Source organism: Theropithecus gelada, chromosome 11 (genome assembly GCF_003255815.1).
Source record: "Theropithecus gelada isolate Dixy chromosome 11, Tgel_1.0, whole genome shotgun sequence".
NCBI lineage: Eukaryota > Metazoa > Chordata > Mammalia > Primates > Cercopithecidae > Theropithecus > Theropithecus gelada.
Window position 1 is genome coordinate 54,742,486 of NC_037679.1, and position 12,711 is coordinate 54,755,196.

General features: G+C 42.6%; 1 protein-coding gene across 4 annotated transcripts in view; it reads left to right on the forward strand.

Moving 5' to 3' along the window:
• The first annotated feature begins 2,918 nt into the window (after window positions 1-2,918).
• METAP2 (methionyl aminopeptidase 2) overlaps window positions 2,919-12,711 on the forward strand; it is a 41,332-nt gene continuing 31,539 nt past the window's right edge. For 2 of the 4 annotated variants that reach the window (XM_025401634.1, XM_025401636.1), the window contains exons 1-3: window positions 2,919-3,195; window positions 4,908-5,015; window positions 12,340-12,405. In XM_025401634.1, the coding sequence (XP_025257419.1) occupies window positions 3,045-3,195; window positions 4,908-5,015; window positions 12,340-12,405 (325 nt within the window). In that variant the 5' untranslated portion in view covers window positions 2,919-3,044. The remainder of the gene's footprint in view (window positions 3,196-4,907; window positions 5,016-12,339; window positions 12,406-12,711) is intronic. The other 2 variants (XM_025401635.1, XM_025401637.1) reach the window with 2 other exon arrangements.

The window sequence follows — 12,711 nt, forward strand, 5'->3', positions numbered from 1 at the left end:
TTGCAGTGAGCAGAGATCGTACCACTGCACTCCAGCCTGGGTGACAGAGCAAGACTCCATCTCAGAAAAAAATAAAAAATAAAAATAAAATACTTAAGATAAGTAGGTGGATCACCTGAGGTCAGGAGTTTGAGACCAGCCTGACCAACATGGTGAAACACTGTCTCTACCAAAAAATACAAAAATTAACTGGGTGTGGTGGCATGTGCCTGTAGTCCCAGCTACTTGGGAGACTGAGGTGGGATAACTGCTTGAACCCAGGAGGTAGAGGTTGCAGTGAGCCGATATCATGCCACTGCATTCCAGCCTGAGCAACAGAATGAGACCCTGTCTCAAAAATAAATAAAAAAGTAAAATAAAATACTTAAGAGATTTATATTGTTCTTAGGACAAAGTATAAAGCCCTTAGTATGATCTAAAAGGCTCTGTCAGCTCTCCTACCCTTTCCTTCCTCCAAGGCTCTTACCTTTCTAGTCCCATCTCATCACACTCACTCCCTTCTCCACCTTTTTGCATTCCAGCCATACTAAATGTTTTTTAGTTCTTTAAATGTGTTATACTCCCTAGTGTTTTACAGACGAGAAAACCAAGGTTCAAAGAGATGTGAGCTGTCCAGAGTCACAAAATTATAGCCAAATGACCATTCTAATATTAGAATCCATGTCTCCTCTTTAAACACAATTATTTTTTCTTTACCTTCCCTTTGCCAAGAACACTCTGCCAGGTGCAATGGCTCATGCCTGTAATCCCAACACTATGGGAGGTTGAGGCAGGTGGATCACCTGAGATCAGGCGTTTGAGACCAGCCTGGCCAACTTGGTGAAACCCTGTCTCTACAAAAATTAGCTGGGCGTGGTGGTGGGCACCTGTAATCCCAGCTATTCGGGAGGCTGAGGCAGGAGAATCTTGAACCTGGGAGGCGGAGGTGGCAGTGAGCTGAGATCAGGCCACTGCACTCCAGCCTGGCTGACAGAGTGAGACTCTTGTCTCAAAAAAAAAAAAAAAAACTCTCTAAACCTTTCCTCTCCCCTTTGCCTATTTATCCTTCAGATCTCAGCCTAATTGCTACTTCCTCAGGAAACCCTACCGGGCCATCCTACCTAGGCAAGTCCCTTTGTAATATGCTCTCATAGCAGCAGTTGTAAATTTGCTTTTATTAGCATCATTGCTTGATGTCTATTTTTGTTAACTGGCTTTATGATGACAAGGATCATCTCTGTTTTTGCTCTCTAAATATTGCCAGATCTGGATTTATAATAGGCATTCAACAAATGGATGGATGAGAGAATGAGTGAATATGTCAGCCAAGCAAAAAGCAGCCCAGACAAAAGTAACAGTGAGTTTGAAATGCTCCAAGGTCAGAAAGAGCTTTGAGAGCTGGAGCTATAATAGTAAGAGAGTGGAGACACTGGATAAGTAGGTATGGCTGGATCTTGCTGGGCATTTTAAAGGATTTTGGACACATGGCAGCTACTTCTATTTTTATTGTTGTGGTATTATGTTTGGTTTACCAACTTTTTATGTTTATTTTATTTTATTATTATTTTTGAGACGGAGTCTTGCTTTGCCGCCCAGGCTGGAGTGCAGTGGCACAATCTTGGCTCACTGCAACCTCTCCCTGGGTTCAGGTGATTCTCCTGCCTCAGCCTCCCTAGTAGCTGGGACTACAGGCGCTTGCCATCACGCCTGGCTAATTTTTGTATTTTTAGTAGAGACGGGGTTTCACCATATTGGCCAGACTGGTCTCGAACTCCTGACTGCCTCGGCCTCCCAAAGTGCTGGGATTACAGGCGTGAGCCACAGGGCCCGGCCGGTTTACCAACTTTTACATTGCTAGCAATCAAGTAGGGAAAACAATTTAAAATCTAAATAGGGATAGATTTAGAGAGATAAATAAAGATATGCACAAGAATAAGAGAAGCAGTTTTTATTAGTATTATTGGATAGGTGCTGCCTGAACCTTTAAGACAGAGAATGTAAATTTATGCAGCTGCAGTCAGAGCCTGTGTGAGGTTTACTGTAAACCCATTGGCAAGAAGGCTCTTAAAGACATTTTTGATGCCCATGAAGCTTGGTGCCTAGTTTAAAACTAATGAAAACACCTAAACTCTCTAGGTGGACAAAGCCATATTCAGGAGAAATTGAGGAGTTGGTGCAGGCAGCCAATCACAGTCCACTTACGCCACAAACTAAATCTCAAACTGCGGTTTGAACATGAGGCTCAAAACATAAGAATTAAAGAAATGGGCAAAATTCAATTAGTTTCTGGTGAAACGTCCTAAATCCAAAAGAAAGGTGACCGGAAACAGAGAAAATGGAGTGTGATCTTTTGCATTAATGAGAGATACCGTGTCCCCGTGTGTCAGAACCTGTCATTCTTGTCCTGAATTGGAAAGTGAGCGGAGTGTGACTGGATCCCATCCATCTTGAACCGTCCGGGGTTGAGTAGTACAAGAAACTGATACGGAACTCCAGCTTCCAAAATTCTCTCCAGTGCCTACAGAGCCTCCCGGAGAGCTGTGATTGGGAATGTCAACGCAGATTTGATTAAATCTTAGATTTAAGAGATATGTGGAGTCAAGACAATAGGAAAGTGTACAAGTGAACACATTTCTTAGCCCGTTTCCCCACTGCCTGTGTGATTTATAAAAACGCAAATATAAAATATTTCCGTTCCAGCAGAGACGCCGCTTGCTCCTGCGGGTTGCCCCCCTCCCCCCACAGGCATCTCCAGCTGACTCTAGAGCTCAAGCTCCCCTTTAAACTTCACCCTGCGCAAGGAGATTTGCACTGGGAATGCCCGAGGCACCGGACGAAGCAGTCGAGTCTGGCCCCAGTCAACTCCCGCCGGGAGGGGCTCCAAGCCGAGACTCCAGCACGCCCGGCCCGAAGCTAGCTCGACACCCTCAGCTGAGTCCTCCGCCGTCCCAGCATTCCCTGCGACCTTACCATCGAGAGCCGCTTCCGGCGTGGTTGGTGTAGGCGGTGGAGAAGGAGCGGGTCCTCGCCGCTCTGTCTCATTCCCTCGCGCTCTCTCGAGCAACATGGCGGGTGTGGAAGAGGCAGCGGCCTCCGGGAGCCACCTGAATGGCGACCTGGATCCAGACGACAGGGAAGAAGGAGCTGCCTCTACGGCTGAGGAAGCAGCCAAGAAAAAAAGACGAAAGAAGAAGAAGAGCAAAGGGGCTTCTGCAGGTAAAGAGAGTTTTATGTTTTCCCAGTCCCCTCCGGGAATGGCTGAACGGTTTGGCTCAGGCCCGTTGAGGGGGCCGGGACGGGGCTCCGGAGCCCCAGACTAGACTGATTCTTAGGCCTGACAGAGTGGCAAAGCCGGGCTGTAGATTCCCAGTCTGAGAAGAGGCGTCATCTCCTCCTGTGGGACTAGAGAGCTGGTGGGGGAGAAAAAAGTGCCAGAGGTTGGCGTGTGGTACCTCTGGGGTCTCTGGGCCTGAGCCCCTGTATTACCAGAACTCAGCTCCCACGCATATTGTGGCACGGTCTTGAGATTGTGCACAGAGCACAGCCCTACCATCTTTTGCGCGATTTGGCCGCCGCCTCAAAAATCCAATTCTGACCCGTATTGCCGCGTCTTTGCTGGTTTGCTGGAGCAAGCTAGAACATATTTTCTTTGGGGGTGGGGGTGGGGTGGGCAAATAAAATGGAGAGCACACCTCCCCCCACTATCCCGGTTCACGTTGAAGTGGTTGTTGCAGCCTGCACTTTTGGGGTGTGTGTACATCTGTGTATGCTCGCGCACTCGTGTCATTAATTGCAGAATTTGTGGTGGTGATACGAATTTTCACCTACCTAATCCCATAGCATCGCCAACCTTTAGGGCCTTGAGACCTGAATTTAGATGCCACTTGCACGCAGTGCAGATAGGATATTCTGTGGCTCAGAATGGAACTTCTCAGGTCTTAACCTCTAAATCCACTGGTAAGGCAAGGAGAACTGCTGAGAGTTTACAGTTGGATATTATGAGCTAGGAACTTAAATGTTTTCAGAAGTCTGTTTTTGCTGCACAAGTTCCTTCATCTTAAGAAAAATTATTTTTACTTGTTTCTAATTAAAATCCCCAGAGAAACAGAAAAATGGAGAAGTCGGAGGCGATTAAGATGGAATTGAGAGAGGTCAAAGAGAGCTAATCTTCATCTTTCTGAAATTTTGATTAGATGGGAATGGAAGGAGAGTTGTAGCATTGCTGGAACTCTTCCAGAGCAAAATTTATTACTCTGGTGGCTGTTCCTGGATTTCGAGTGAAATTCAAACACTGCTTTTCATCTCGTAAGGTGTTCAGCTGACTGATCCTAATGTATTTTTAACAGTTGTATTTCTTAATATGAATTCTCTCCAATAGCCAGAATGTCACTTCATTTCGTGCTACCTGATACTATTACTGTTAATACATGTAACATATTGCTCCTATAGGTAGGTTATAATCACTTCCAGAGCAGGGGCCTGGTCTTGTGCTTAGATATTTGAGCATTTTACTTTTTTAGTAATGGACTATCTTTGCCTATTTATTTTGACTTCACCCAGCCCATCGTGATATTCTTCTTCATGAAACCAGGCTGCTGTTACCTATCTGGTATTTAAGTATTTGTTGAGTCTAATAGCTGACCACTATTACAAGTTAAACTACTTGAGGATAGAGACCAGTTCACACTTTTGTTTATCTTTTAGCTGCTAGTGTGTGTAATGGATATTTTGTTGAGTAAATTAATGAATGGATAGTACTGTGTACGTATGGAAGATTTTTGTCATTAAACGAATTCTGTTATGTTCACAATAATGTTTGTTTTTGTTTCCTGAGGAAAGGATTTGTAAGTTTTCCAAGATCATTAGAGCATATTCTGGTGGGAAAGTGTCTGTAGTAGATTCGATTTCTGCTATTTTATTTTGATCAGCAGGGGAACAGGAACCTGATAAAGAATCAGGAGCCTCAGTGGATGAAGTAGCAAGACAGTTGGAAAGACAAGCATTGGAAGATAAAGAAAGAGATGAAGATGATGACGGTAAATGGTTAATTTGATCTTTGTGGTTAGAAAAGCTAGAAAATGTAGCTGGACGTGGTGGTTGATACTGTAATCCCAGCACTTTGGGAGGTCGAGGCGGGCGGATTACCTGAGGTCAGTAGTTCAAGACCAGCCTGGCCAACATGGTGAAAATCCCATCTCTTCTAAAAATACAAAAAAAAATTTAGCCAGGCGTGGTGACACACACCTGTAATCCCAGCTACTTGGGAAGCTGAGGGAGGAGAATTGCTTGAGCCCGGGAGATGGAGGTTGCAGTGAGCTGAGATTGCACCACTGCACTCCAGCCTGGCCAACAGAGTGAGACTGTCTCAAAAAAAGAAAAGAAAAGAAAAGCTAGAAAATGTGATATTCCTTCATCAAAATTTACCCATATAGTCTTTTCTCTATATCACTTGTTAGAGCCTCAGTTAATGTCACAGATTAAAAAGGAAAAGGTGTTTATTAATAAGTCTTGAAAAAGTTCAGTGTGTTAATTAGCTGTTCGGATAGGACAGATCTCAAGTTTTAAAAATATACTTGGTAGAAGGCAAAGTAGTGAGTATTAGTAAGATTGAGGGATTATTTAACTAATAGTTATTGAAGAATTACTATGTACTAAATACTTTCCTAGGTTATATTCACATACATTCACATTTTAACCTCACAAAGTCAAGCAAAGTAACCTACTTGTGCTTATATATTCATTTTGTTTTTTAGTAATGAACTATCTTTTCCTATTTATTTTGACTTTACCCAGCCTCTCATGGCTTTACCCAGCCATCTCATTTTACAGATAGGGAAGGGGTAGTTACATGATTTACCCAAAGTGACACAGCTACTATGCGTAGAATAGAGCCAGAATTTCAAACCTAGTGCCTGACTGCACGTTTGTTCCTTTTACTCTCTCTCTGTCTCTTTTTTTTTTTCCTTTTTGAGACTTAGTCTCGCTCTGTCACACAGGCTGGAGCGCAGTGGTGTGATCTCGGATCACTGCAACCTCCCAGGCTCAACCTGCCTCAGCCTCCCAAGTAGCTGAGATTACAGATGTCTGCCACCATGCCCAGCTAATTTTTTTGTATCTTTAGCAGAAATGGGGTTTTACCATGTTAGCCGGGTTGGTCTCGAACTCCTGACCTCAAGTAATCTGCCCACCTCGGCCTCCCAAAGTGGTGGGATTACAGGCCTAAGCCACTGTGTCCAGCCTGTTCCTTTTACTCTCTATACCAAAATTACCTGTTTTCATTTGCAAAGGATCATATAGGAGTGCACTAAGTTTTATTGTAAATTCCTTGACCCTAACTCCTTGTGGGTGTTTGGGTACAATAAACATTTTTTTTAAGACAGCAGCTGCTAATTGATGTTATCAGTAAAACGGTGGAGGAAGAGACAGGTAAGAAAACTTACTTTTTTCCACCCTCTTTTGGCAGAGGAAAAATGGGGCTTTCCCATTCTTTTTATTTGTAGTTGCCTACTGCTGAGAACATCTGCTCCACCTCAAGCACCACCAGCCTGGGGTTAGGTCTTTAACTGTTAGTTGGGGCTGTACTTTAATTATTGTGTTAGGGTAATGTAGAGTAGTTGTTTTCCTTTAGAGTGATATGTTCTCTGCCTTCAAGAAGCTTATAGTGAACATTTGGTGGAAAAAAGTGCCAAGATTCAAGGGAATTATTAGCTTTTCCTCTTCCTTAAACCTCCATTCTACATTGGCTTATGCTTTAGATTATGAACTTATTTTGAGCTCTTCACAAGAAAATGTTTTGTAAATTCAAGGCAATATAATAGGTTGCTGTAGACCCACTATGTATACAATATCATAATGCTTCCTGGGCCTATAAGGCTAGTTAAAAAATACTAGCTGGGTGTGATGGTTTATGCCTGTAATCCAGACAAGCCTGGGCAACATAGTGATACCCCATTTCTAACCACCCCCCACCCCGCCCCCCCCAAAAAAAATCACAGTGCTAATCTTGAAGTGTATCTTGTTCTGTTACATCTCTACAAAGTTGCCTGTCAGGTTGGAAATCTTCAATGTGTTAAAGAGGATTTTAGGAGTATTTGTAGTTATTTCAGTAATCAGAGTCAGTCTATACTACTTACCTGTTGTTAAGTCTTTGAGGAAATTGAAAGGTAGTGTTTCAAAGTCTTTCTCCTAATGGAAAACGAGACCAAGTGCATCAGCTCTCGCCTGTAATCCCAGCACTTTGGGAGGCCAAGGTGGGTGGATCACCTGAGGTCAGTAATTCAAGACCAGCCTTACCAACATGGTGAAACCCTGTCTCTACTAAAAATACAAAAAATTAGCCGGGTGTGGTGGTGGGTGCCTGTAATCCCAGCTAGTCGGGAGGCTGAGGCGGGAGAATCGCTTGAACCTGGGAGGTGGAGGTTGCTGCCAGTGGAGATTGCGCCATTGCACTTCAGCCTGGGCAACAAGAGTGAAACTATGTCTCAAAAAATAAGAAAAAAAGAAAACTAAGGATATGGTAGACAGACAAAACCTAGAGGTGAGAGGGTATTTGGGTACCTGTAATAAAATTTATTGAAATTTGGTGGTATAATTGTGGGCTGAATGCTGAAGGAAGGCTCATTGGAAGGAATAAAACTGGAGTAAAACCAAATAAAAAACTATTTTGGGTTGGGGTAATGTTAAGAAAGCATTTGAAGCATTGTGATAATACAAGCTTGCCATATGAGGTGATTGACTGAGGGAGCCTTGGAGGTTTTTTGTTTTGTTTTGTTTTTTGAGATGGAGTCTTGCTCTGTTGCCCAGGCTGGAGTGCAGTGGCATGATCTCGGCTTACTGCAAGCTCCGCCTCCCGGGTTCACCCCATTCTCCTGCCTCAGCCTCCCGAGTAGCTGGGACTACAGGCGCCTGCCACCATGCCCGGCTAATTTTTTGTATTTTTAGTAGAGATGGGGTTTCACCATGTTAGCCGGGATGGATGGTCTTGATCTCCTGACCTCGTGATCCGCCCACCTCAGCCTCCCAAAGTGCTGGGATTACAGGCGAGAGCCACCGCGCCCGGCCACCTTGGAGGATTTTTAAGAAATGTTATGAGCCAAGCACAGTGGCTGGTGCCTATAATCCCAGCTACTTGGGAGGCTGGGATGGGAGGATCTTTGAGTATGGGGGCTTCAATGTGCTATGAAAACACCTGTGACTGGCCACTGCACTCCAACCTGGGTAACATAGTGAGACCCTGTCTCTTAACAAAAAAGAATGTTATGAAATAATAATTTAGGCTTTATTGATACACAGGGTTGTTTAGGAGAAGGAAGTGTGTAGGAAAGGCAATGAGGAGATCATTTTGGAGGCCTCTTAGAAATAGCCCAGGCATATGGTAATGAAGATGTAAACTGGTAGTCATAAATAGGCATGGAGAGGATGGATCCATTGAACCGTACTGTGGAAGCAGAATTCAAAAGACTTGGAGACTTGCATTGTGGGAGCAGGAGTAAGGCATTAGTGGACTCTGGGAGTTTGAGCTTGGATGGCAGAATGTTGGTGCTGTTGGCTGAAATGGTGAAGTTGGGAAAGAGCCAGTTAGACATTGGGGGAGAGATTTGCAGGCAGAGGGTACTAAGTTTAATTTTAGATGTGCTGAATTGGAAACTGGGGTTTTGGTATAAAAAGTTGACCCTGTGGGCATCTGACAATGTGCTGGAGGCAATTCATTCAATACATTTTGAGTCCGGCTCATTAACATATAATTTCCCTAAAATAATAGTCACTTCTTTTTTTTTTATTTTTGAGATAGAGTCTCACTCTGTTGTCCAGGCTGCAGTGCAGTAGCATAATCTCAGCTCACTGCAACCTCTGCCTTCTGGGTTCCAGCAATTCTCTTGCCTCAGCCTCCCAAGTAGCTGGGATTACAGGTGCTCGCCACCAGTCCCGGCTAATTTTTATATTTTTAGTAGAGACAGGGTTTCACCATGTTGGCCAGGCAGGTCTCGAACTCCTGGCCTCAAGTGATCCACCTGCCTCAGCCTCCCAAAGTGCTGTGATAACAGCACTTTGTCACCCTTTTTAAGTGTATAGTTTGGCGAGTTTTGACAAAGTATGCAGTTGTGTAACTACTACCACAACCTAAAATACAGACCATTTCCATGTAACATTTCCATCTCCAGGAAAAAGTTGTGTCTCTTGTAGTCGGTTCTCTTGCACTATACATAACCCTTGGCAATCACTGATACATTTTCTGATCCTAGTTTTGGCCTTTCCTGCAGTATCCTATAAATGGAATTATTTGGTATGTAGTTTTTTGTGTGTTTGGCTTGTTTTACATAGCATAGTACTTTTGACAGTCATTGAGTTGTGCATATATCAATAGCACATTCGTTTTTATTGCTGAGTGGTATTCCTGATATGTTTACCCTTTTACATTGAACAATATTTGGGGTGTTTACAGTTTTGGTCTATTGTGAATGAAGTTACTATGAACATTTGCATATGAGTCTATGTGTAGATATGTTTTCATTTCTCTTGGGTAAATAGGACTGGGTTGCCTGTCATGGTAAGTATGTGTTTAAACTCATAAGAAGCTGTCTGGTTTCCAAAGTGGCTGTGCTGTTTTGCATTCCTCTCAGCAGTGGTTGAGAGTTTCAGGTTGTTTGTATCCTTGTAAGGACTTGGTATGTGTCTGTTTTAAAATTTTAGTCTTTGATAACGGGTATGTAGTGCTTTGTCATTGTGGTTTTAATTTGCACTTCCCTAATGATACTGAGCATCTTTTCATGTTTTTATTTGCTCTTTCCTTTTTCTTTGGTAAAGTGTTTGTTCACGTCTTTTGTCCATGTTTTATTGGGTTATTTGTCATCCTATTGAATTGTAATAGTTCATTGTATATTCTGGATGCAAGTTCTTTATCAGATAATGTGTTTTACAGATATTTCTATGGGATGGCTGTTCACCTGGTTAATGGTATTGCTTATAGGACAGTTTTAATTTTCTATTTTTTAAATTTATGGGTAGTGCTTTTTGTGTCCTGTCTAAAAAGTTAAGTCATTGCTGTCTCTAAGGTCACAAAGATGTTCTCTGTTCTCTCCAAGAAGTTTTGTAAATTTTTAGCTGGTACGTTTAGGTCTATGGTTCATTTAGAGTTAATGTTTCTAGATAGTGCAAGGCAAAGCTTAAAAGCTTGAGACTTTTTTTTTTTTTTTTTTTTGTAGTATGGATTTCCAGTTGTCATTCAACAGATATAAATTGATTTGGGCATAGTAGTAATACAAATAAACATACACAGCCTCTGCTGGCTGGGCCTGGTGGCTCATGCCTATAATCTCAGCACTTTGGGAGGCTGAAATGCGATTCGAGACCAGTCTGGGCAACTTAGTGAGACCTTGTCTCTGCAAAAGATTAAAAAACATGAGCCGGGTATAGTGGTGCGTGCCTGTAGTCTCAGCTATTCAGGAGGCTGAGGTGGGAGGATTTCCTGAGTCTGGGAGATTGAGGCTGCAGTGGGCTGTGATCCTGCCACTACACTCCAGCTTGGGCAATAGAGGGAGACCCTGTCACAGAAAAACAAATAAAAACAACCATCTCTGCCTATGAAGAATATGCTGGGATACTATGAAGAAAAGACATGTAAAAGCACAAATTGCAACATGGTATAATGGTTGGAACTATAAACATGTACAGATTAATATTCAGATCCTGGCTCTTCTGCCATCCTGGCACAAAGGTCTATAAATGGTGGCTGTTTTTCTGTACTGAATACAGACATTGGACATTAAATAAGGTAATTAGCCTCAAAAGGATGGAAGTATCCATGAAGGACCTTTTTGTTCCATTTTAAAGATGAAGAAACCAGGGTAGAGAGAGACTAAATAACTTGCCCAGGGTCACACAGATGGAAAGATTTTTTAGTGTGTGTTTAATATTGGTTATGTATCTTGAAGTGTTTGTTTTAGGTTGTGCTACATACACTAGTATAGTGCTACATACACTAGTCACAACCTAAAACAAATACTTCAAGATACATAACCAATTTTAGTCTGGAAAAAACTATTGTTTCTCTAGAACAGAAACTGTCTTATTTTTCTGTCCCTATTGCCTGGCACTTAAGAACCCAACAAACACTTAATAGAATGAAGAAAGTTACTGTTAACATAATAGTGCATGATATGTGAATTATAATTTTTGTTTATTTATTTATTTTTTTTGGTGCTTTTTGTTAGGTTTTTGGATCTAAAAATCCATAATGAGTAAGTCAGCAATATTTGTGTTTTGGGTTTGTTGTTGTTAGGTTACAAGATTTCCTTCCCATCACCCAGGCTGGCATGCAGTGGCTGGATCTCAGCTCACTGCAGCCTTGACTTCCCTGGCTCAGGTGATCCTCCCACATCTCAGCTTTTCAAGTAGCTGGGACTATGGGTGCATACCACCACACCTGGATAATTTTTTTGTACTTTAGTAGAGACAGGGTTTCACCATGTTGTCCAGACTGGTCTCAAACTCCTGGGCTCTAGTGATCCACCTACCTCAGCCTCCCAAAGTGCTAGGATTACAGGTGTGAACCCCTGTACCTAGCCTAATATTTGTATTTCTGCTGTTCTCTTCTGCTTGCTAGGTTTCTGATAATTTCATAAGATTGAACATAAGAAATGGTGATTTTGAGGCTGGGTATGGTGACTCATGCCTATAATCCCAGGACTTGGGAGGCCAAGGCTGGCGAATCACTTGAGGTCAGGAGTTCAAGACCAGCCTGGTCAACATGGCAAAACTCCATCTCTACTAAAAAAATACAAAAAATTAGCCAGGCATGGTGGCATGTACCTGTAATCCCAGATACTTGGGAGGCTGAGACACGAGAATCACTCAAACCTGGGAGGCGGAGGTTGCAGTGAGCTGAGATTGTGCCATTGCACTCCAGCCTGGGCAACAGAGCTACACCCTGTCTCAAAAAAAAAAAAAGAAAAGAAAAGAAATGGCAATTTTGTAAGTCAAAAATGGTCAAGTATTGGCATTTTCATATAGTTCAACCTGCGTAAGTCCTAGATCATGTTACCTCCCACTTGCTAAACTATTGCTTCCTGTTTCTAAATTTTTTAGAGATGGAGTCTCACTATGTTGCCCAAGCTGGATTCCAACTCCTGGGCTCAAGTGATCCTCCCACCTCAGCTTCCCTAGCAGCTAGGACTATAGGCATGTGCCACCACACCTGGCAGCTGCTTCCTATGTCTTATTTCAGTGAAAGAATAAATGTAAACAAGATAAACTAATGTTTATTCATTTATTGAATAGAACAAATACTTGTCTTCTTGTACTTTCTTTGCCCTTCTGCTTATGAGGTTTAAATGAACACATACTTGAAATGTCTTTTCTTAGATGGAGATGCCGATGGAGATGGAGCAACTGGAAAGAAGAAGAAAAAGAAGAAGAAGAAGAGAGGACGTTAGTGTCTTAAGTTAATGTTAATTGATATATTAGAAGTGGTTATTCGGCCGGGCGCGGTGGCTCACACCTGTAATCCCAGCTACTCGGGAGGCTGAGGCAGGAGAATCGCTGGAACCCAAGAGGCGGAGGTTGCAGTAAGCTGAGATCATGCCACTGCGCTGCAGCCTGAGCAACAGAGTGAGACTCTGTTTCAAAAGAAAAAAAGAAGTGGTTATTCACTGACAGGTTTGAAGAGTAGGTTTGAAGTTTCTTAAGGTCCTAAGATATGTTAGGGAAATAAACTTAGGCTTAATAGAAGCAGAA